The sequence below is a fragment of the Oncorhynchus mykiss genome, chromosome 6 (genome assembly GCF_057628025.1).
Source record: "Oncorhynchus mykiss isolate SJ-2025 chromosome 6, ASM5762802v1, whole genome shotgun sequence".
Classification (NCBI taxonomy): Eukaryota; Metazoa; Chordata; class Actinopteri; order Salmoniformes; family Salmonidae; genus Oncorhynchus; species Oncorhynchus mykiss.
The window spans coordinates 46737205-46762909 of NC_143027.1; the positions used below are offsets into that span (position 1 = coordinate 46737205).

Consider the following 25705-nt stretch of genomic DNA (forward strand, 5'->3'; position numbering starts at 1 on the left):
TCTGCAACATTAAATCTGCAACATTAAAGCTGATCCACCCCCTACATGTTTTTTTCAAAAATATAAATTCCATTATTTAAAAAGAATGTATAATAACATGAAAAAAAGAAGGGTTATTTTCTTTCTATTTTCTTCCCATTATTTTTTGCTCTGTCATCTCATCCTTTTCTAAATATCTTTATTGAAGAGATTATTGTTTTCACTCAACTTTTTAATTACGTTGTAATTACATAATCGTAAATCATTATTTTGACACATCACCCCCACCTCAGACATTCTCCCTTCAGACATTCTCCCACAACCCCCCAATTTGCCTTATTGCTAATATAAACTGATTATCAAAGTAATTAGAGCAGTAAAAATACATGTTTTGTCATACCCATTTTATACCGTCTGATATACCACGGCTGTCAACTAATAAGCGTTCAGGGATCGAACCACCCAGTTTATAATACAAAACATTTCGTGGAATAATAGTTTATCATCAATACATCTATTTTGATCTCAATTATTTTCTTATTCAATAATAATTATATTTGGCTATGTGATAATTTAGAAAAGACAGAAGAGATACAGTCTTTTGAGGTAATTTAAATGTTCAAACATGTATTTTGGCCGCAGGGTAAGTCGATTATGTAACGAGATTGTATTCGCTTATCTTCAGTTGGCCGCTTGGGCACGGGGCATGTGGCGAGCATGCCCTCAAACAAGCACAGCACATACGCACGGAATTTAAGTAAATAAAGATACTACTTCTTCGTGGAGAAAACATTCTTCAATAGAACGAAGGTGAGTTCTATTGTAATCTTGGGCTTTATTACGCGCCGCGTTCGTTCTGTACCTATGGGTGAAGAATTCGGTATTTTTATTGCAAGTACTGAGCGAGTTGGAGCAGAGAATTAGGGCACAATGAGCGGCCTGAGCATCTCGGACGCACTGGTTGGATTAGGTATAGTTTGAACCCAGTGACTCCTGAAAGCTTTATAGAACAAACAGCGCACTACGTTGTATAACAAGCTGCATGTATCTCATAAAATCTTTTCACTTTCCTTGCGTAGTGATGCCCACAATATGTCGAGAACAAAATGTTCCAAAAACAGGACATAGACTTTGTTAAATGTCCAACAGACCGTGATTACATCCCCAAATCAAACCAGCGCCATGCACTATGCGTTATGTAAGAGATGATGAATAGAAGGTATTTTCTAGAGTGGATTTTCTATGGATAGGGAAAATGATAATTACTCTCTCCTCCAATGGGGTTCCATAGGCTAAATGCAAGTTGCAGATTCTTATGTTTAAATGTATGCCTCTACAGTCTTAGAAAAATGGTTTCAAATAGTTATTCGGCTGGCCCCATAGGATAATCCATTTTGGTTCCAGGTAGAACTGTTTTTGTTTCCAGATAGAACACTTTTGGGTTCCATGTAGAACCTTAATGGAACAAAAAATGGTTCTCCTTTGGGGTTCTCCTATGGGGACAGCCAAATAACCCTGTTAGGTTGTACACAGCAGTGTGTTTTCTAATATATTTGTTTAATAATGGAGCAATATGTTTCCATGTGAATTATTGAATAGATTGTCGTGCGAAATACAATAAAAATGCCTACAGTTCTCTCAATGTATACAAATGAGTTATGATTTCTGTGTATCCAGAAGTCCAAAGTCCAAAGTCGTGTTTCTAAAAATGAATTCTAAAAATGAATTCAAAAGGCACTAATTTTTTGTTGAATTTTATTTAATTCTTAGTAAGCCACAGCCTATATGAACAATTGATAGACTATAATGATTTAATACAACAAAATGTTGTTTAAATGCTGAGCGCTTTATGTACCGTCTCAGGGAAGCTCATCTGCATGCTCGTCATCCTCACCAGGGTTTTGACCTGCCTGCAGTTCGATGTCGTAACCGACTTCAGTGTGCAAATGCTCACCTTCGACGGCCACTGGAGAAGTGTTCTCTTCACGGATGAATCCTGGTTTCAACTGTACCGAGCAGATGGCAGAGAGTGTGTATGGCGTTGTGTGGGCAAGCGGTTTGCTGATGTCAATGTTGTGAGTCCCCAATGGTAGCGGGGAGGTTATGGTATGGGCAGGCATAAGCTACGGACAACAAACACAATTGCATTTTATCGATAGCAATTTGAATGCACACAGATACCGTGACGAGATCCTGAGGCCCTTTGTCATGCCATTCATCTGCCGACATAACCTCATGTTTCACCATGATAATGCATGGCCCCAAGTTGCAAGGATCTGCACACAATTCCTGGAAGCTGACAATGTCCCAGTTCTTCCATGGCCTGCATACTCACCAGCCATGTCACCCATTGAGTATGTTTGGGATGCTCTACATCGACGTGTATGACAGCATGTTCCACCAATATCCAGCAACTTTGCACAGCCATTGAAGAGGAGTGGGACAACATTCCACTGGCCACTATCAACAGCCTGATCAATGTCGTGCTGCATGAGGCAAATGGTGGTCACACCAGAAACTGACTGGTTTTCTGATCCAGGCCCCTACCTTTTTATAAGGTATCTATCTATATTCACAGTCATGTGAAATCCATAGATTAGGGCCCAATTTATTTATTTCAATTGACTGATTTTGTTATATGAACTGTAACTCAGTAAAATCTTTTAAATCTTTCAATGTTGTCTTTATATTTTTGTTCAGTGTAAGCATTGTCTTGGTGCGTTCACACTCTTAGGATCGGCCCATGGGTCCCAAGCTCCTCGTCCACTAGGAAAAGGCATTGTCAGATTCGTAGAGTTTCTCCAGGGTCTTGCCTGTCTCATCTGCCCCCTCTCTTGTCTCATCTGCACCATTTCTTTCCATTGTGCCTGAGGGTGATTGTCAGAGGAGCCACCCCAATTCCATAGTTGTGTGTTGTTGTGAAGGTAACTGTGCTTGTAGTCGCTGGACCTGGGCCTCATCTGTGGGTGAGGGGGTCCTTTGTTGGCTGTGTCTGTCTTCAGGCCCATCCTAAGAAACAGAAAAGAAGCATTGAATGTAGCTAGGCCTACATATTCCCTCTCATATCAAAACAGCAGGGTGTGATCTTCAAGTTAGATTGGATTGCTACATTTTATGTATATGTACTGATTTCTCAGAGAAGTCCATCTCGTAGTGACATCTGACACAGGGGAAAGGAGAAATATTAAACTATGTTTTTAGAGGCAGGGTAGTAGTGCAGGATCTTCTGCAAATATTCAGGCTTTAGCTTTGTGAATTCACAATCTCAAATTGTAGAGCAGACATTGTTTTCACCCAAAGAAAACAATCAACACGTTGGATGAGTCAGTTTGTTATCTGGCTAGCATCCACCACTCTTCATGCCCAACTAGTTAGCTAGAAAACAAACAAAGTAACAAAATAGACATAGCCAGCGTGCTTCATAACATAGTGCGGCATACAAAACAAACAAAGTCCAAACAAAGCTACCTAGCTACAAATGGAATTCATAACAGGAAGCAATCAAGCTACAATTGGTAGTGGTCATTTAGCTAGCTAGCCAGTTATCCAACTAATATTAACTGTGGGACAGGCAAGAGTTTCTGACTCAGTCGTAAGCCAACTTTTTTTATAGCAAGTTCAACAAGGACTAAATTATCTTACCCGAACTGAGGACACAGGATAGGTGTAGTATTCCAATGAGATACTTCATTTCAACCAGTGGAGAATGTGAAACACTTTTTTGAAATGTTATTATCCATGTGTTATAAATACAAAATACATGATTATAAATATTATAATTGTAATATATTATAAATACAAGTTCAATATGTACTTCAATGCACATATGGTGGGCATTATAAAAAAAGAGGATGAAAGAGGAGGTGGGGAGAGAGGTGTAGAAGACAGAAAAGGAAATAGATAAAACATAGGAGGAGGGAAGACAGCATATGATAAAGATGTACAGTGCTACCCTAATATTCTCTCAGTTCATCGCAATTACATAGTGTCTCTAGCGGTATCTCCTAACCAGTTTTGGGATCCCAGTCGGCCAGGAGGTTATCTTAAGAGCGGGTGAGGTGGTGATGACGGGACTGGCTTCTTCTCTCACATCAAAACATACCTGCAGACGAGAGACAGATGGATAGAGAGAGAGCATGATTAAGCTTTGTTTTTTTTTTCATTCTAACACGGTCAGTCATCATAATCATCAGGAGGTGAAATGGAAAGCTGACCATGGATCATTAACTCTACTACTACATCTCTATATGTATTTCAATGTAAAGCATCTCTTTAATAATACTTCCTGTATAATATAAGCATAATTTCCCTTATAACAAATCAGAAAAACACTGGATAGATAGATCCATGTGCATGTGTAGCATGTGACGATTGCAGGATCATATCAAGGATAGCATCACAAATTAATACATACAGTTGAAGTTGGAAGTTTACATACACCTTAACCAAATACATTTAAACTCAGTTTTTCACAATTCCTGACATTTAATCCTAATACAAATTCCCTGTCTTAGGTCAGTTAGGATCACCACTTTATTTTAAGAATGTGAAATGTCAGAATAATAGTAGAGAGAATGATTTATTTCAGCTTTTATTTCTTTCATCACATTTCCAGTGGGTCAGAAGTTTACATACACTCAATTAGTATTTGGTAGCATTGCCTTTAAATTGTTTATCTTGGGTCAAACGTTTCGTGTAGCCATCCACAAGCTTCCCACAATAAGTTGGGTGAATTTTGGCCCATTCCTCCTGACAAAGCTGGTGTAAAGGTTTGTAGGCCTCCTTGCTCACACACGCTTTTTCATTTCTGCACACAAATGTTCTATAGGACTGAGGTCATCTTGAGATGTTGCTTCAATATATCAACATAATCTTCCAAACATAATGATGGTCATTATGGCCAAACAGTTCTATTTTTGTTTCATCAGACCAGAGGACATTTCTCCAAAAAGTACGATCTTTGTCCCCATGTGCAGTTGCAAACCGTAGTCTGGCTTTTTTGGCGGTTTTGTAGCAGTGGCTTCTTTCTTGCTGAGCGGCCTTTCAGGTTATGTCGATATAGGACTCGTTTTACTCCTTACGAACCACATAGCATATCATTACAGCAGTATGTACCGGTATGTTAGCTGTCTACCCAACGTTAGTACCTATACATCAAACTTGACAGTATATTAACTATAGGCTATTTAACTACCCAACATTTATTGACTTGATTATTCCTGTCATTCTTAAGTTCCCTAAATGTTATAGTCGTTGTGCGTTCTCAATGGACATTCGGTGTGCTTTCGTAAATCTGCTCTTATCTACTCCGATTTCAGAGCACTCTCGTCTGAGTGTACCATTTGTTTCCAGCAGCACAGTTATAGTCACTAATGCTCTGGTTAACACGAAAACTGCCTAACCAGCTCTGCTAGGGCAAGTAAAATGGTCTGAGGGGTCTCACTTGTGTCTGGAAGGAGCTAGCAAGCTAGCCAACGTTAGCTTGGGTGCTTGACTACAGTTGTAAGGCCAGAACGCTCAAATCAACCCTACTCCTCAGCCCAAACGTCCAGTGTGCGCTCCGAGAGCGAAACGGTGGGAATATACCCAGAGGCTTTTTCATTGAATAGAAACACTATAATATTAATCAAATGAATTAAGCAAGTACCAGTCAAAATTTTGCACACACCTACTCATTCCAGGAAATGCTTCTCAAACTACCAATAACTTGCATTAACAGAATAAATGGCTGACAATTAGATAACGTGCCACAGAATGCTGCAGCAGCCCACAAGGTGTGCCACAGTATGACATAACTTTTAAAGGAGGAACCACAGTATCTATAGAGTACATTATGTACTCTATTGCTTTGGATGTGAAGGTGTCACAGACTAATAGCTTGAACTTGATATTGATAACCCATTCACAAGTTGCATTGTAATGAGACAAGTACTAGTAAAGTGATTGCTAGACATTGGTGGTGAATGAGGTAAGTTTTCCACTTACTATTTATGCTCTTTGAGCATCTGGAAAAGCAATATATAAATGCAATCAAGTATTAGTATTATTATAAAATATGGTGGAGATTGAGGTAACCCGTCCTGCAAGTACAGGGAACTTTATGGTCTGCCCGCTGATCTTATTTTCTGAAGGGTTAGGAAGGGAAGAGGGAGGGGTATACTATGTGGGGTATGCACTGGAACAGACCACATGGAAAGTGTTTGTGTATACAGTATGTGTGTGCTTTCATATATCCATACCCCATAGACTGTGGTCTATACATACTGTATGTGTTGATATTTATTCAGGTGTCCATACATGTGTGTGTGGATTGTTTATGTTTCCATTCATAGTATGTGTGCGCGGGCATGCAGTGAGTGTTTTTATATGGGTGTGTGTGCATATGTTTATTTAAGTATGTTTAATGGTGCATAATGGTGCACACGTGCTCTCATTTCAAGTACAATACCCTGATCTATCCACTGTCTATTGTTCCCTCGTCTTCTTGGGATGGGAAGGGGGTGGGAGGTGTCTGGGTAGGTGGGTAGGACTCTGGCACATAGACTACTACTTCTCAAGCTGGACTGAGATGGGGGTTGTTCAGAGAGTAAGGACTGAAGTGAAGTTAGGTTCAGATATTGTGTTCAGATATTTTGGTTATCTGACTTACACCCCTCCCCCCACACCAAGTTTAGCCACAAAATGGTTCCCCATGGTAGGCACTGTGTACTTATAGTTACACTTCCTGCACTATGGGTACAGCCTTATGGATGGAACCAACCCCCCAATGGCAACAGGGAATGCTAGCTAAATGCCTGATTTGTTGACAAACTCAGTAAGTTGTTTAGTTGATTGTACTGAAGGTCACAAACAGAGATCTTACCTAACAGGTAATATCTATTGTTACTTCAAGTCAGTGCTACATTTTGTGTCATATTTTAGTTGACTGTCTAAAACAGCTTACAGGTAGCTTTAGGCTGATCAAACGTCATTTACCAACTAACCTAACGTAGCAGGTGTAAAAAAAATGCCTGAAACTACATGCCCCACATTTGTATTTGAATTAATTATGGATCCCCATTAGCTGCTGCCAAAGCAGAAGATCATCAAAGGTAAGGCATTAATTATATCGCTATTTCTGACTTTCACATGCCTGGTTGAAATATCTTTTTCATGCTTTGTATGCGGCCGCTGTCCTCTGATAATTGCATGGTGTGCTTTTGGCGTAAAGCCTTTTTGAAATCTGACACAGCGGCTGGATTAACAAGAAGTTAAGCTTTATTTTGATGTATTACACTTGTGATTTTATGAAAGTTAAATATTTATAATACTGTAGTTTGAATTTCGCACCCTGCAATTACACCGGATGTTGGCCAGGTGGGACGCTACCATCCCACCTGCCCATAAGAAGTTAACAAGATTCAACAACTGAGACATAAACTGAACAAGTTCCACAGACATGTGACTAACATAAATGGAATAATGTGTCCCTGAACAAAGGGGGGTGGGGGGTCAAAATCAAAAGTAACAATCAGTGTCTGGTGTGTCCACCAGCTGCATTAAGTACTGCAGTGCATCTCCTCCTCGTGGACTGCACCAGATTTGCCAGTTCTTGCTGTGAGATGTTACCCGACTCTTCCACCAAGGCACCTGCAAGTTCCCAGACATTTCTGGGGGGAATGGCCCTAGCCCTCACCCTCCGATCCAACAGATCACAGACGTGCTCAATGGGATTGAGATCTGGGCTCTTCGCTGGCCATGGCAGAACACAGACATTCCTGTCTTGCAGGAAATCACGCACAGAACGAGCAGTATGGCTGGTGGCATTGTCATGCTGGAGGGTCATGTCACCCTGACCATCACCCTTGGTGAGACAAAACCAGTGAATCAGCGAAGAGCACTTTTTGCCAGTCCTGACGGGTCCAGCGACTGTGCCCATAGGCAATGTTGTTGCCGGTGATGTCTGGTGAGGACCTGCCTTACAACAGGCCTACAAGCCCTCAGTCCAGCCTCTCTCAGCCTATTTCGGACAGTCTGAGCACTGATGGAGGGATTGTGCGTTCCTGGTGTAACTCTGGCAGCTGTTGTTGCCATTCTTTACCTGTCCCGCAGGTGTGATGTTTGGATGTACCGATCCTGTGCAGGTGTTGTTACACATGGTCTGCCACTGCGTCACTGCATCTCTCTGTAGTGCTGTCTTAGGCATCTCATTGCAATTTATTGCCCTGCTACATCTGCTTTCCTCATGCCACCTTGCAGCATGCCTAAGGCACATTCACGCAGATGAGCAGGGACCCTGGGCATTTTTCTTTTGGTGTTTTTCAGAGTCAGTAGAAAGGCCTCTTTAGTGTCCTAAGTTTTCATAACTGTGACTTTAATTGCCTACCGTCTGTAAGCTTGTTAGTGTGTTAACGACCGTTCTGCAGGTGCATGTTCATTAATTAATTAATTAATTTATGGGTCATTGAACAAGCATGGGAAACTGTGTTTAAACCCTTTACAATGAAGATCTGGGAAGTTATTTGGATTTTCACTAACTATCTTTGAAAGACAGGGTCCTGAATACGGGACTTTTCTTTTTTTGCTGAGTTTATAGTTCTATTTTAGCACCTGGCTATACACCTATATAACATGTAGGTGTACATTTATTTTGCAACATGCAGGCAGGCAAAGTGTGCAGTATGGTCAGCATGTCAGAACAGCCCTTGTTGGGAGTTACCACAGGATAATTCCACGGTTCTCAGGCATTATTGCTTAATTAAGTACAAACATTTTAAAGACCACAGGGATTTTATAGAATTCGATTCTATAAAAAGTGACATCTTTCACATGCATCTGTTTCCAATTACATCTCATTGAATGTTGACTATTAAATAGAAAAGAGCATCCACCATCTATTTCCTTTCTCTTCTGTTGTCCGAGTGAAGATAAAACAACCATTAGTTAGACACACAAGTGAGCATGAAAGATCGAAGCAGGATTATTGTTATTTGTTGTGACACGTGGATTAGATTAGATGACAATGACATCTCAGCAGATGTGTAATCTCCTCTTCTTCCCTGCACAGACGAGCCATGGTAGTCTAGACTATTGTTTGTTTTGTTGATCATGTTATGCACTCTGAATGACAGGGCTGAGAGATGTTTTCTTTGTTAGAATATATGACAAATGCATTAGATTAATATAATGAATTACGATAAACTACAACAGACTATAGTAATCAAATAGATAGATAACAAGACATCATTTAATTACAAAAGATAATGTTACAATACTAATGTTAGAAGTCACACAGATCACTCTCTCACATAGGTTCTGTAGATCTGCAAAGTGCACAATCTTGTCTGCTGCTGGCTTTCCAACAAGTACTAAGAATTACACTCTCAGTTTGTTAGGCTAAATCTTCTCATCCACCAGTGACCTGTATTGTGGGAGTTGTAGTGTTAATAACCACTGATCTGTAGTCCTCCAGTGCAGTTTATGGCAGTAGGGATGGAGGCAAGTCACGTCAATGCTTTCCCTGTACTGTCTGGTACCATTACAGCCACATGTCAATATGCAATATACTTAGAGCTCAGTTCCAACCAACAGTTGAACTAGTGTTCTCCCAAAATAAGCGTCATGTCTATGTCATGCAACTGACTTTTTCAAAGGCTCCAGAAATGACAATGAGACATGCCCAGTTAAATAAATAATAAAAGAAATGTAGAAATATAACCACTTCTTTTCTGACTGAGTGATCCGAGTGATTCCCTTCTAACACTGCTCCATTGCAAGATTAATATATTTAAATGAGACTTCTCTAGTGAAATAACGATTTATTTAAATAAATAAATACGATGTGTCTTCGCAGAGCTTATCTGTGATCTCTGGTGACTGACTGCTCTGTGTTCCTGTAGGAATGGAGTTCCCTGTGGACGGCCTGGCCAGCGTGACCCAAGAGGTCCTGGAGAGATCAGCCCAGGACTACATGAACAGCATCCTCCACAGCAATCCAGACTCACCTGCACATCTCACCCTCGCCAACAACACACAGGTAAACACCTCACCCTCAGCAATCCACACAGGTAAAGGAGCTTTAACTGCATTTGTGACCGACTAGCTCGATTCAGTCTTATGTAGCAAATTTTGAAATTGTGTTTTTTACATTGGATCAAAGTACAGACTCAGAGCTAGAGAATTGTATATCATACCATACAGTTGAGGAACATTGGAAAATTGATGAACTTATAACCTCACTTATGAGAAAATGTCCCTTGAATGTTTTGGTACACCTACTGGAGAGCTCTTCTTTGTCTACACCTATTCAGCATCGTTCACACCCTCTTAAGCTTAAGCCCCACCCAGCTCTTTAAGAATTCATGTGAGGCCATGTACTAAACAACCAAAGATTTCACGACTAACTGGTGTGTTCATAAATTCAATCTGGTGTACCAGAGTGTGTTTAGAGTGCGCTCTGGGGGTACCGTAAACGCAGAGTGTTGTCAGATTGTCAGTTGGTAAATTCAGAGCGTTTCACTCTCGGAGCGTTCAAAGCGCACCTTACACGATTTGGCCGAGGAGTCGGGTTGATCCAAGCGTTCTGACCTAACAACAGCAGTCAAGCACCCCAGCTTACTGGCTAAGGTTGGCTAGCTTGCTAAATACTTCCAGACAGAACAGCTCACTCTGACCATTTTACTCATCCTAGCAGAGCTGGTTAGGCTGTTTTTATGTTACCCAGAGCGTTGGTGTCTGCAACTGTGCTGCGTTTTGATAATGAATTTTTTTTGCAAACGTTTACTGACACCAGCCATATTCAACAGGTGTTGCGCGTTTGTAAATGTGTCAGTTATTCTGACGAATTTACCAGCTACGTCTATCGAGAGTTGTCACAGTGGAGTCTTTTGATTAGACATTTAACTAGCTAGCTAAACAATTAACCATAATCCCAACTCATAATGTTACTACCCTGCATGAATCTGCAGGGAGCTAACCAACCAGGTTTAATGATAGCTAGCTAGCTAACATTAGGCTATAACTAGCAATGCAAATGGCTCTGAGATACGAATAATATTATTACACAGATCATGCATGTAACATTAGCTAGCAAGCCAGCCAGCTAACATTAACTAGCTAGCTAACAGTACGCTTTAACTTGAAATTAATCCAACTTTTTGACCAAAAAAGTTAGAAACGTGTAATATCTGAAAATGTAGCTAGCTAGACAATCTCACCCGTATACATGGATGGACGCTTCTCCCTCTCTGTCGCGGATATCATGGTTGCCTTAGTTTGAAGATGTAATCCAGAGACCGCTGTTTTATACAACTGTGTTCTCTTTTCGACTCCGTCTGCATATTTGCAATCAAACGCCAGAATTTTCTTCATCTCCTTAGCTATCATACTCTAATTCCACAGTGTTGATACCAATTTCAAAAAACTTGATCCTCCGGAAAGTGGAGAGCGACCCCTTTGCAGTTCTACTACGTGATATCTTTAAAAACATAATTTAAAAAAAGCTGCGTTAGAAAGGATTACAAACACATCAGCTCAGGTTTAGCCACAGAAAAAGAAAAGACCTTTAGCCATGATTGGCTAACAATTGTATTTGTATTTACAGATGGCATACAAGTTTGTTATTAAGGCACATGGAAGTTGGCATGTTCCAGATGGCATTTCTACCAAAAAACGTTTACGTTCAAATGGCTCTCCTGTGAAGTAGTGACGCGTGACATTTTTTTTACTTTGCTGAAATTAGTCAGATTTGACTGCCAAAAATCTGTCATTGAATCTGCCTTGGCTAGATTTACTTACTTCCAGTGCTACAGTTATTCCAGGTCCGCTTCGCCTCTTTAAAACGACAAAACAGTTATATTATGAAATCTGCCCCAATAGGAAGTAGCCTATTTGATGGAATTCGAATGTACAGCTTCCCTAGCATTTTTCTACTATATGCTAAATTATACCCCAATAAATTAAATGGTTGAATTTTGATCTTGTGCTCCTGTCCTCACCCAGGTGCCCATTGGACTTTCCAATGTGGGTTTCGTCCCTCTGTATGGAGCCGACCTGAGACAGAAAGTCCTCGCCCTGTTCTCCCCACAGGACCAGTTTACAGGTAAATGAGGTCTTATGAGGAAATTGTTGATGATGTTGACACAAAATGGAGACTGCTAATGGATAAAGTGGACCCCCCTCCCCCCACCTAAGGCTAGTGTAATGCCACTGTGTCTTTTGTGCCTTCAGGAACTGTAAAATTAATCATGAAAATGTTTACCAATTGTAACAGTTAACAATATAATAATATGTATTTAAAAGCGGTACATATAGTATTTCTAAAAGTTTATTGTATTCTTAGTCTATATATTGTGCATTCAGAAATGATTCAGACCCCTTCACTTTTTCCACATTTTGTTACATTACAGCCATATTCAAAAATGTATTAAATGAAAAAAACATCTTATCAATCTACACACAATACCCCACAACGTCAAAGCGGATTTTTTTTTCTTCTATTGAAGATAGAAAACAGAAATACTTTAAGTATTCAGATCATTTGCTATGAGACACGAAATTGAGCTCAGGTGGATCCTGTTTCCATTGATCAACCTTGAGATGTTTCTACAACTTGATTGGAGTCCACCTGTGGTAAATCCAATTTATTGGACATGATTTGGAAAGGCACACACCTGTCTATATAAGGTCCTCCAGCTGACAGTTCATGTCAGAGCAAAAACCAAGCCATGAGGTTGAACGAATTGTCCATAGAGCAATCTGTCGAGGCACAGATCTTGGGAAGGGTACCAAAAAATGTCTGCAGCATTGAAGGTCCCCAACAACACAGTGGTCGCCATCATTATTCAATGGAAGAAGTTTGGACCCACCAAGACCCTTCCTAGAGCTGGCTGCCCGGCCAAACCGAGCAATCGAGGGAGAAGGGCCTTGGTCAGGAAGGTGACCAAGAACCTGATGGTCACTCTGACAGAGCTCCAGAGTTCCTCTGTGGAGATGGGAGAACCTTCCAGAAGACAACCATCTCTGCAGCACTTCACCAATCAGGCCTTTATGGTAGAGTGGCCTGATGGAAGCCACTCGTCCGTAAAAGGCACGACAGCCCGCTTGCAGTTTGCCATAAGGCTCCTAAAGACTATCAGACCATGAAAAGCATGATTCTCTGGTCTGATGAAGCCACGATTGAACTCCTGAATGTCAAGCGTCACGTCTGGAGGAAACCAGGCTCTGCTCATCACCTGGCCAATACCATCCCCACGGTGAAGCATGGTGGTGGCTGCATCATGCTGTGGGGACGTTTTTCAGCAACAAGGACTGGGAGACTAGTCAGGATCAAGAAAAAGATGAACGGAGCAAAGTACAGAGAGATCCTTGATGAAAACCTGCTCCAGAGTGCCTAGGACCTCCCCAAATACCCAAGAAGAATCAGGGCTGTAATCACTGCCAAAGGTGTTTCAACAAAGTACTGAGTAAAGAGTTTGTATTGTATGTAATTGTTGTGTGTGTTATCTCTATCAGCGGTGGGGCTGTACTTGTTGGATCGATGGTGGTCACTGGAGGACATCCTAAAAACAGCAGACCCTGCCAGAGATGGATGTGTGGAGGTACTATCTTTGAAAACTATTTTAGCTGTATGTGTACTAATACACCACCTGGTTGTTGAGAAATAGCATGTGTAAGAGTTCTCACTATTGTTGCAGAAATTATTATACAGCTGCATAAGTAAATGTAAAATAAGACGCATCCAAGAGACAATAGGTATATATTTGTGGGTTTGTTTTTATTATTTTATTTTTTTAACAAGAATTAGATAGTATTGGGTCAGTGAATTGAATGAGACACACAGGGGTGCTGACTGATGTGGTTGTCTGTTTTGCTATGTGTTCCTCTATAGGTGGAGACTCTAGGGGAGAGGATAGTCCTGTACATTTTGAATCGTGTGGTGTACAGAGCCATGGAAATGAGTTCAGACGAACTACCTTTCCTCTGCCACGGGGAGAGCGACAACGCCAAGATCCTCTGGAAAGACGGACAGGCAGTCGGCTTCTACTCAGTCAAACCTTCAGGTAAGGAACCTGGCATTAACATTGAAGATAAAAGCATTGATGCTCAATTCTTGTCACACATCAGGTATTATGGAGTAGAGCTGAGTTCAAGTGTCTATGTGCTGTTTAGTAAACTATGGGTGACCTTTAATACTGAAATGTTTAAATACAGAACAGCATATGTGTGCAAAACAAAGATAGTTCCTAACTCACAAAGCCAATGCGCATTTTGGCATAGACGTTTATATGTATTGTATGCTTTCCAATGTGTGTATATACAGTGGCTTGAGAAAGTATTCACCCCCTTGACATGTTTTTTACAACCTGTAAATAAAATCGATTTTTGGAGGTGTTTGTATAATTTGATTTACACAACATGCCTACGACTTTGAAGATGCAAAATATGTTTTATTGTGAAATAAACCAGAAATAAGACAAAAAAACTGAACTTGAGCGTGCCTAACTATTCACCCCCCCCCCCCCCCCCCATGCACGTTTCTTGGGTATGTCTCTATAAGCTTTGCACATCTAGCCACTGGGATTTTTGCCCATTCTTCAAGAAAAATCTCCAGCTCTTTCAAGTTGGATGGGTTCTGCTGGTGTACAGCAATCTTTAAATCATACCACATATTCTCAATTGGATTTAGGTCAGGGCTTTGACTAGGCCATTCCAAGACATTACAAATGTTTCCTCTTAAATCACTTGACTGTTGCTTTAGCAGTATGCTTAGGGTCATTGTTCTGCTGGAAGGTGAACCTCCGTCCCAGTCTCAAATCTCTGGAAGACTGAAACAGGTTTCCCTCAAGAATTTCTCTCTAATTAGCACCATACAACATTCCTTCAATTCTGACTAGACTCCCAGTCCCTGCCGATGAAAAACATCCCCACAGCATCATGCTGTAACCACCATGCTTCACTGTAGGGATGGAGTTCTCTGGGTGATGAGAGGTGTTGGGTTTGCGCCAGGCATTTTCCTTGATGGCCAAAAAGCTCAATTTTAGTCTCATCTGAGCAGAGCACCTTTTTTCATATGTTTGGGGAGTCTCCCACACACCTTTTGGCAAGCACCAAATGTGTTTGCTTATTTTTTACTTTAAGCAATGGCTTTTTATCTGGCCACTCTTCCGTAAAGCCCAGCTCTGTGGAGTGTATGGCTTAAAGTGGTCCTATGGACAGATACTCCAATCTCCGCTGTGGAGCTTTGCAGCTCCTTCAGGGTTGTCTTTGGTCTCTTTGTTACCGCTCGTATTAATGCCCTCCTTGCCTGGTCCGTGAATTTTGGTGGGCGGCCCTCTCTTAGCACGTTTGTTGTGGTGCCATATTCATTCCAATTTATAATAATGGATTTAATGGTACTCCGTGGGATGTTTCTGATTTTTTTTATTACCCAACCGTGATCTGTACTTCTCCAAAACTTTGTCCCTGACCTGTTTGGAGAGCTCTTGTTTGGAGAGGTCTTCATGGTGCCACTTGCTTGATGGTGCCTCTTGCTTAGTGGTGTTGCAGACTCTCATGTCTTTCAGAACAGGTGTGTGTATACTGAGATCATGTGACAGATCATGTGACACTTAGATTGCACAAAGGTGGACTTCATTTAACTAATTATGTGACTTATGAAGGTGATTGGTTGCACCAGAACTTATTTAGGGGCTTCATTGCAAAGGGGGTGAATACATATGCAGGCACCACTTTTCGGTTTTTAATATTTTAGAATTTTTTGAAACAACTAGTTTTTTTTTCATTTCACTTCACCAATTTGGACTATTTCTTGTATGTCCATAACATGAAATCCAAATAAAAATCCATTTAAATTACAGGTTGTAATGCAACAAAATAGAAAAATGCCAAGGGGGTGAATACTTTTGCAAGGCACTGTATACTGAATGAAAATGTAAATGCAAAATGCAACAATTTCAAAGAATTTACTGAGTAATAGTTCATATGAGGAAATTAGTCAATTGAATCTCATCACTGTATTTCTGTGCATTCAAAAAGCCATCAATAAAATTAAATTGTGTTCGTTGTCTGTAGCTTATGCCTGCCCATACCATAACCACACAGCCACCGTGGGGCGCTCTGTTCAAAACATTGACATCAGCAAACCACTTGCCCACACAACGCCATACACCCAGTCTGTGTTTGTGAGGCCAGTTGGATGTACTGCCAAATTATCTAAAATGACATTGGAGGTGGCTTATGGTAGAGAAATAAACATTAAATTATCTGGAATCAGCTCTGGTGGACATTCCTGCAATCAGCATGCCAATTGCACACTCCCTCAAAACTTGAAATATCTGTGGCATTGTGTTGTGTAACAAAACTGCACAGTTTAGAGTGACCTTTTATTGTCCCCAGCACAAAGTACACCCGTGTAATGATCATGCTGTTTAATCAGCTTATTGATATGCCACACCTGTCAGGTGGATGGATTATCTTGGCAAAGGAGAAATGCTCAGTAACAGGGATGTAAACAAATTTGTGCACAAAATTTGAGAGAAATAAGATTTTTGTGCGTATGGAACATCTCTGGGGTATTTTATTTCAGCTCATGAAACATGGGACCAACACTTTACATGTTGCGATTATATATTTGTTCAGTGTACATTCTATATGTTTCTGACTATTTACTGTAGTCATGAGTCTCCGTATGTTTTCCTGTTTTCCCTATAGGCAGCTTGTGCAGTACCTTCTTAACCCAGTGCTATCAGCTTCCTATCATGGACTCCATATTCGTCAGGAAGTGTCACCGTGACAACGGCCTGGGCCTTCAAATGCTGGAGAACTTTGTTGAATGTTTCAAAGAGGACTGCCTTGGGTTGAGATACCCCCTTTCAAAAGTTATGTACAAAGGTAATCATCAACCTTTTTTACTAGTTGTGGAATACAGGAAAAGGACCGAGCACACCCCCATTCTCATCAATGGGGCTGCAGTGGAGCAGGTTTAGAACTTCAAGTTCCTTGGTGTCCACATCACCAACAAACTATCATGATCCAAACACACTAAGACAGCTGAAGAGGGCACGTCAAAGCCTATTTCCCCCTCAGGAGACTGAAAAGATTTGGCCTGGGTCCTCAGATTCTCAAAAGGTTCTACAGCTGCACCATCGAGAGCATCCTGACTGGTTGCATCACTGCCTGGTATGGCAACTGTACGGCCTCCGACTGCAAGGCACTACAGAGTAGTGCATACATCCCAGTACATCACTGGGACCAAGCTTCCCGCCATCCAGGACCTCCATACCAGGAAGTGTCAGAGGAAGGCCATAAAAATTGTCAGACTCCAGCCAGCCACCCTAGTCATAGATTGTTCTCTCTGCTACCGCACGGCAAGCGGTACCGGTGCACAGTGGCAGTTCTAGCTTGTATGGCTCCCTGGATGAACCCCCCCCCCCTTTCAACAACAAAAAGCACCATTCTGCACTAACTGTCATTTTTATTCAGACAGTTGGAACAACACAAATAAATAATTATAACATTTAAGACTATATAAATATATACAAAAATAAGACTCAGAAATAAGTAACAGAGACAAATAGAAACAAATTGTAGTATATAAATACAAATAAAAAAAGAGAATTTAATTATTGCACTTCAAACAATAAACACACAAACTAGATTGCACAACTAATGGCATTACTAATTGCATTAGTACTGTACAAAGTTAGAGGTGTGCTATTTAATAGATTCCCCCGCTCCCCCTACCTTATTATTATTCATTTCTATTCTTAACTTCTTAAAGCATTGTCGGTTAAATTCTTGTTGTATTCGGCGCATGTGACAAATAACATTTGATTAGTTGTTGAGATACTTACAATGTTCACACAGATAAATACAAGGATGGTTGAAAGATTTCAAAACATTCCCTATCCTCTCCTAACCTGCAGCCATCAGTCTACCAGTCCACTTCCTTAACAACTTCTTATCGTTTTCCAGTGTGTGGGAAGTACCTGAGCCTGTACCCGGCCGACAGAGACCTGCTGTGGGAGGTGGAGAGTGTTGGAAGACCCAGCCAGAGGACTAACATAGCCAACAAGATCCAGGCTATGGGTCTGAGCTGTATGTTTATCACAGGTTTAAAATGGCAGACGTGCATATCCCAGACGTGCACAATATAGCCTAAGTTTCTATATTGCTGTACTTAGGATGCTAGAATGACACGTCACTGTATGTCTTGAACAGAGACATTTCTCACTAAAATTATGGAATTGTAATTTCTTCCCTCAGCCTTATCCAAGTACCTCCCCTTTACGGAGCACTCTGTGGCGAACCGTGTGGGGGCTGAAAATGAGGGTGTAATGGAGAAAGTGACATCACGCATACAGGAAGCAATGGAGTATACTGTTGAAATTGTGGTACGTTTTTAAATATAACAATAGATTTAATGTAAAGAATATAAACATGTTATGTGACAAATAATCTCTATTGTTCAATATTTATTTTAGTTTTGTATTACTGACTTATAGCATTTGCAATGGAATGTTTATTGTTTTGCTTACATAATAACATACATTTACTTTGTTTATAGGAGGACGTTACACTGGTCAAAGTGACAAAAGGCAAGTATTGATTGTTTCATGTACTGGATCTTGGTAATAAGTTCTAACATATGTTCTCTAAAACGACAGAGTTTCACCTCCTAACATCATTTTTTATGATGTTTCCAGAGAAGGAAGAAACGCCGGTTACAACCAGAGGCAGGAGCAGTGGCCAGAAATTCAAGAATATCTCGGAGGAAAGCAAATCAGAGAAAGTCATCAGGTAACAGAATGTGAATACTGCTTTGTTTCAAATGTCCATGTCCAGTAAAACACACAAACAGTTAAATAACTATTGCCTAAATGAAGGTCATTCACTTTGGAATATATGTGTGGTGTAGGATTGAGGATATTGAAGCAGAGGTGGATACCCCAAAAGAGAATCCAGTTTCAGAGCATCAGCAAGAGAATGAAAAAGTTGTTGCTGTAGCTGAATGCGACGAAGAGGAGTTAGCTGAGGTATATATAAATGTAATATGATTCGTAAACAATTCATCTGTTTTTCAAGTGTCCAGGAGTAAGGAGGCTTAAGTGACAAAGGCTCTTTAAAAAGTTTATATTTTACAGGATGTCGTTGACATAGCCACAGAGGAGGTTGAGGAGGAGACGGAGGAGGTTCCAAAGGAGGTGGCAGGAACCAATGAAGACAAAGAAGAGAACAAAGAAGAAACAGCCGAAGAATCCTCGAAGGAGGGGAAAAAAAGAAGAGGCAGACCAAGATCCACTCGTCTCACGAAACCTGTTGAGGCTGAGGAGGAGAGAGTGGAAGAGGAGCAGCCAGTAGTTGAGGAACCTGCTGAGGAAGAGGAGAATATCTCACCAGCTGAGGAGGAAGAGGCAGCTCCAGTGGTAGAAACAAGAGTCTTGAGGAGAGGAAGAAAAAGCGTTCCACCTACCCTAACACCAAAATGCAAGTCCACAAGAAGAGGCAAACTGCCTGAGGAAGAGAAGGCGGAAGAGCCAGAGGAGAAAGAGGCAGCTGAGGAAGAAGAGGCACCAGTAGTGGAAGCAATAACTGAGGAAGAGGAAAAATTGGAGGAAGAGAAGAAAGAGGTGGAAGCAGAAGAAGAAGAAGAAACGGTAGAAAAACTAGCAGAGGTAGTTGAAGAGGCAGAAAAAGTGGAGTGGGAGGCAACAGCAGTGGATAATGTAGCAGATGAACCAGTAGAAAAACCAGTTGAAGAAGAAGAGAAGACCATACCACCTGAGGAGGAAGAGGAGGCTCCAGTTGTAGAAACAAGAGTCCTGAGAAGAGGAAGAAAAAGAGTTCTAGTTACTACACCAAAATGCAAGGCCACACGAAAAGGCAAACAACCTGTGAAAGTGGAGGCGCCAGATGAAGAGTCAGCTGAGGAAGAAGAGGCACCAGTAGTAGAAGCCAGAGTTTTGAAGAAAGGAAGAAAATCTACCCCTGCCAAACCCAGATGCAAATCCAAACGACGCCACAAACAACCCGAGGAAGAGGTAGAGGAAGTGGCTGAACCTGTGTTGGATTCTGTGGATAAAATGGTAGAGAGAGAAAAAGAAGTGGAGGAAACAGCAGCAATAGAGAAGGGAGAAAAAGTGGAGCAAGATAAACCAGTGGAGAAGGAAATGGCAGAGGAGGAGGTAGCTGTAATAGTGGAAGAAGAAATGGTGGAGGAAGAAGAGGAAACTGAAACTGCACCAGTGGGAGAGGAGAGTGTTGCAGAAGAAAAGGTGGAGGAGGAAGCAACAACTGGGGAAGAGGAAAATGTGGAGGAAGCGAAGGAGAAAACCGAAGCTGAACCTGAATCAACGGAAGAGGAGAGTGCTGCAGAAGAAAAGGTGAAGGAGGTAGCAACAACTGAGGAAGAGGAAAATATGGAGGAAGAGAGGGAAGCGGAGATAGTGGAGGAAGAACAAATAGAGGAAGCTGAAGCTGCAGTTTCAGTTGAAACTCTTACTGTGGAAGAAAAGGTGGAGGAGGAAGAAAAAACCATAGAGGAGGAAAAGGTGGAGGAAGCAACAACTGAGGAAGAGGTAAAAGTGGACGAAGAGAAGAAAGAGGAAACAGTTATAGAAAAACTAGCAGAGGAAGTTGCTATGGTAGAAGAGGCAGAAAACGTGGAGGAGAAAGAAGAGGCTAGAGAAGTGGAATTTGTTGCAAATGAAGTGGTAGAAAATCCAGTTGAAGAAAAGAACACCTCACCATCTGAGGAAGAGGAGAACACCTCACCACCTGAGGAAGATGCTCCAGTTGTAGAAACAAGAGTCCTTGGAAGAGGAATAAAAAGGGTGGAGGTAAAGGAGAAAGAGGAAGCTGCTGCTGAAGCTACAACTGTGGAAGAAGAGAATGTTGCAGAGGAAAGGGTGGAGTATGAAGCAGCTATAATAGAGGAAGAAGATATTGTGGAGGAAGAGAAGGAGTCAGCAGATGAAGAAAATATTGAGGAAGCTACAGCTGTGGAAGAAAGAGTGGAGGAAGCAAAACACGCAGAGAAAGAAAATGTGGAAGAAGCAATAACTGAGGAAGATGAAAAAGTAGAGGAAGAGAAGAAAGAGGCAGAAAAAGAAATGGGAGAAAAACTAGCAGAGGTAATTGAAGAGGCAGAAAAAATGGAGAGGGAGGCAACAGCAGTGGAGAATGTAGCAGGTGAAGCAGTAGAAAAGCTAGTTGAGGAAGAAGAAAGAACCACAGCACCTCAGGAGGAAGAGGAGACCCCAGTTGTAGAAACAAGAGTCCTGAGAAGAGGAAGAAAAAGTGTTCCAGTTACTCCACCAAAACGCAAGTCCACACGAAAAGGCAAACCACCCGAGGAAAATGAGAAAGTGGAGGCACCAGATGAGGAAGAGGCAGCTGAGGAAGAAGAGGCAACAGTAGTGGAAGCCAGAGTTTTGAGGAAAGGAAGAGAATCGGCCCCTGCCAAACCCAGATGCATATCCAAACAAGGCAGCAAACAACCTGAAGAAGAGGTGGAGGAGGAAAAGGTAGAGGAGGTTGCTGAACCTATGCTGGATTATGTAAAGAAAAGGGAGGAGAGAGAAAAAGTAGTGGAGGAAACAGCAGCAATAGAGCAGGAAGAAAAAGTGGAGCAAGAAAAACCAGTGGAGAAGGAAATGGCAGAGGAAGCAACTGAAATAATGGAAGACGAAATGGTGGATGAAGAGGAAGAGGAAACTGAATTTGCAGCTGAACCTGAATCAGTGAAAGAGGATAGTGTTGCAGAAGAAAAGGGGGAGGTAGCAACAACCGAGGAAACAAGCGTGGAAGAGGAAAAGATGAAGGAAGAGAAAGAAACTGAGATAGTGGAAGAGGAAAAAATTGAGGAAACTGAAGCTGCAGTTGCAGCTGAAACTATTACTGTGGAAGAAAAGGTGGAAGAGGAAGCAAAAAACATAGAGGAAGAAAAGGTGGATGAAGCAACAACTGAAGAGGAAAAAGTGGATGAAGAGAAGAAAGAGGAAACAGTTATTGAAATAGCTATAGAAAAACTAGCAGAGGAAGTTGCTATGATTGAAGAGGCAGAAAAAGCGGAGGAGAAAGAAGAGGCAAGAGTAGTGGAATGTGTTGCAGATGAAGTGGTAGAAAAGCCATTTGAGGAAGAGAAGAAGACGTCACCACCAGAGGAGAAGGAGGAAGCGGAGCCTCCAGTTGTAGAAACAAGAGTCCTGAGGAGAGGAAGAAAAAGTGTTCATGCTACTCCGACTCCAAAACGCAAGTCCACACGAAGAGGCAAACAACCCGATGAAGTAGAAAAGGAGGATGAGCCAGAAGAGGAAAATGCATATAAAGAAGAGCCACCAGTAGTGGAAGCCAGAGTTCAGAGTAGAGAAAGGAAATCTGCCCCGACACCCAGACACAAATCCAAACGAGCCCGCAAAGAACCTGGGGAGGAAGAAAAGGTAGAAGAGGCAGCTGAACCTGTGCCTGAAGCTGTAGAGGAAAAGGTGGAGGAAGAAAAATCAGTGGAGGAGGAAAAGGTAAATGAAGCTGCAGCTGAAACTGCTACTGTGGAAGAAAAGGTTGAGGAGGCAGAAGCGATAGAGGAAGAACATGTGGAGGAAGCAACAACTGAGGAAGAGGACAAGGTAGAGGAGGAGAAGGAAGCAGAAGCTGCACCTGAAACTGCACCAGTGGAAAACGAGACAATGGCAAAAGAAAAGATTGAGGAGGAAATTAAATCTGTAGAGGAAGAAAAGGTTGAAGCAACTGTTGAGGAAGAAGAAACAGTGGAAGAAGCAACAAATGAGGTGACTGTGGTAGAAGAGGCAGAAAAAGTGGAGGGGGCAACAGAGGTGGAAAGTGTAGCAGAGGAAGTAGTGGAAAAGCCGGTTGAGGAAGAGGAGAAAGCCTTACCACCCGAGGAAGAAGAGGGTAAAGTTGTAGAAACAAGATTCCCGAGGAGAGGAAGAAAAAGCATTTCTGTTACTCCTCCAAAACGCAAGTCCACACGAAGAGGCAAAGAAGCCGAGGAAGAGGAGAAGGAGAAGACAGGAAAGGTTGAGGAGATGGATGAATTTGTGCAGGAAGCTGTGGAGGAAAACGTGGAGGAGGAGGAAGAAGAGGCACTAGTATTAGGAGCCAACATTCTGAGGAGAGGAAGAAAATCTGCTCCTGCCACACCCAGATGCAACTCCAAACAAGCTTGCAAAGAACCTGAGGAAGAGGAAGTAAAGGTGGGGGCTGAAAAGATGGAGGAGGCAGCTGAACCTGTGCCAGAAGCTGTGGAGGAAGGAAAAACAGTGGAGGAGGAAATGGTGGAACAGAATAAGATGGAGGCAGATGTTGCGATGGTAGAGGACAAAGGAAACACTGAAGTACAAGCAGACAGTGGTGCTCCTGAGGAAAAAGAAGAAGCAATCACACATCTGCCAGAGGAGGTTATGGCAGAGCAAACCAAGGAGAAGGAAGAAGAGGAGAACACAGAGGAGAAAACTACAGAAACATCAAAAGAGGCAGCTGAAGTAGAAACAGCTGAAGCGGTAGATGAGGTGGAAGAAGAGGTTGATAAGGTAATGGCAGAAGAGGCAAGCGTAGTAGAAGAGGAAGTGGCCTCAGTGGCTGAGGGTGCTGTCAAGCCTGAGGAAAATGGAACAGAGAAGGAGAAGAAGGAAGAAGAAACTATTGAGGAGAATGGCATGGAAAATGTAGAGAGCGGTGAGACAGAGGCAGAGGATGGAGTCGGGGTCAAGGTGGACAACCTTAATTTACAGTTGGCAGAGGACGATGAGGAGGAGGAGAAAGAGGAGGGGGAGAAGATGGCGGTAGAGGAAAAGAGAGCTGGTCCAACTCAGAAGGAAGAGCTGAAGAGCTCTGAGGAAGAGGAGGCTCCAGTGGTTTTAACGAGAGTTCTGAGAGTGAGGTTAACTGCCACACCCACAACCACACCCAACTCCAAGGCCACGCCCCAGCGTAAATCCACAAGACACAGCAAAATAGTAACACCTGAGAAGTTTGATCCTGAGGGGGTCCTGCTTTCATCAGATCAAGAGCAGGAAGAAAGCCTTGTGGAAATGAGACATCTACGTAAGAGAAAAAGCACAGGGCCAACACCTGTTCACAGATCCAAGTGCCACAGCAGAACTTAGGCTGTGAAGACAGGTGTTTTTGTTCTCCTCTTTAAATATACAGCTATAGAGGAAAGATTTCACATGGGACCAGATAATTTCCTTGTATCTATTTGTCAGAAGAAGAAAAAAATGGAAAAAATGCTTCCTGTTTTTTGGTAATTTTCCGAGTCGATATGCTGCATATTTAATACATTTTTATATTGTACGTACATTTAGCATTTTAAGTACAAATCTGTTTACTATTTTTTCAAATTGCAGCTGTCATTTTGACCTTAGTGGCAGGTAACTCAATGTGTTTCAGTAGGCTGGGAGGCTTTGGTTTTCTGATAAATGTATAGTATTTTTAGGTCGAACAGTTTTTAACTGTTTCTGTTGCAGTTTCTAACCGCACAAATTATTCTATACAATTTTTTTGTAATCACAATTTAAACATGATCTTCTAAGATAGCATTTATTCTCTCAAAATACTACAGGGTGTATTTCAGCATACCATAATTCCAAACGGTGTCCCCTCAAGTATAACTCAACAACTCTATAAATAAATAAATATATTTTTTACGTATGAATTTAGTTACACTTATTGTCAATAAGAGACATCTGATTTTGTTAGTCAGTCTCACTCAGATATAATATTAAAACCTGCAAACATTTCTCTCCACCCTATGGAAAAATGTGTATAATTGCAGGAAATAGTTATAAAAATGCTCAATATTTTATCTGTCGAATTGCAAAATCTGTAGAATTGCAGCAAACTTGTTTTAAAACTGCAACATTTTCTCTACACCCGTGGCAAAATGTGTAGAATTGCTCTAAATTAACTGTATTACGTATGCACAAATGGGTACGCAGACCCATGAGCAACTGCGGCACCTTATTAGTTCAGATTTTTTGTGGCCCCCTCCCTCATCAAAGTTACCCATCTCTGATATAAATGCTATTACATTAAATGTGTAATATGTTCTTAAATGTGTAATATGACACAAATATGATGATTTGTTTTTCAAAAGTGTAAAATATTTCCTATTTTATTAAGGGAATAATGCATTAAGCAAGTTTTAGTTTTATTTTACAGCACATTTGAGTGACATTTCTCTTTGACATTTTTTATGGTTTCATTTTTACCCAATTACAAATGTTTTCAGCGGAACTGTCACGCTCTGACCAAAGTAAGCTGTTTTTCTCAGTGTTGGTTGGGGCGTGATAGTGACTAGGGTGGGTCATCTAGGTGTTTGTATGTCTATTTTGGCCTGATATGGAACCCAATAAGAGACAGCTGTTTATCGTTGTCTCTGATTGGGGATCATATTTAGGTAGCCATTTCCCCATTGTTGGTTGTGGGATCTTGACTATGTGTAGTTGCCTGTCAGCACTATTGTATAGCGTCACCTTTCGTTTGTTATTTTGTTTGTTTGTTCGGTGTTCATTCTTTTAATAAAGAGAATGTACGTATACCACGCTGCGCCTTGGTCTCCTTCATACGACGAATGTGACAGGAACTCAGGATCTAAAATCACATTTGATGTTGTTTTTGTCTATGGTTAATTTCAACATAATTCTTGATTTGAATTGTCAACACTGTCATGGTGTCACTTTGTGTGTATTGAAATATTTGGTACACCTTGAACATAATGATATTTAGT

General features: G+C 41.4%; 1 protein-coding gene across 1 annotated transcript; it reads left to right on the top strand.

Annotated features, from left to right (window-relative positions):
* Nucleotides 1-642: 642 nt before the first annotated feature.
* On the top strand, nt 643-25521 carry LOC110526049 (uncharacterized). Its single transcript, XM_021606649.3, has 12 exons — nt 643-789; nt 9858-9994; nt 11959-12058; nt 13471-13556; nt 13847-14018; nt 16669-16848; nt 17932-18054; nt 18223-18350; nt 18524-18554; nt 18663-18756; nt 18875-18992; nt 19101-25521. The coding sequence occupies exons 2-12, from the start codon at nt 9860-9862 to the stop codon at nt 24081-24083; spliced, it is 6150 nt and encodes a 2049-aa protein (XP_021462324.3). The 5' UTR covers nt 643-789; nt 9858-9859; the 3' UTR covers nt 24084-25521.
* The last annotated feature ends 184 nt before the right edge of the window (nt 25522-25705 follow it).

Excerpts from the sequence above, each read along its gene's own strand:
- LOC110526049 (XM_021606649.3), top strand. The coding sequence starts at position 9,860 with ATGGAGTTCCCTGTGGACGGCCTGGCCAGCGTGACCCAAGAGGTCCTG. Across the intron at positions 9,995-11,958 it reads CCCTCGCCAACAACACACAG|GTGCCCATTGGACTTTCCAA; the intron begins GTAAACACCTCA and ends GTCCTCACCCAG. Across the intron at positions 13,557-13,846 it reads CCAGAGATGGATGTGTGGAG|GTGGAGACTCTAGGGGAGAG; the intron begins GTACTATCTTTG and ends GTTCCTCTATAG.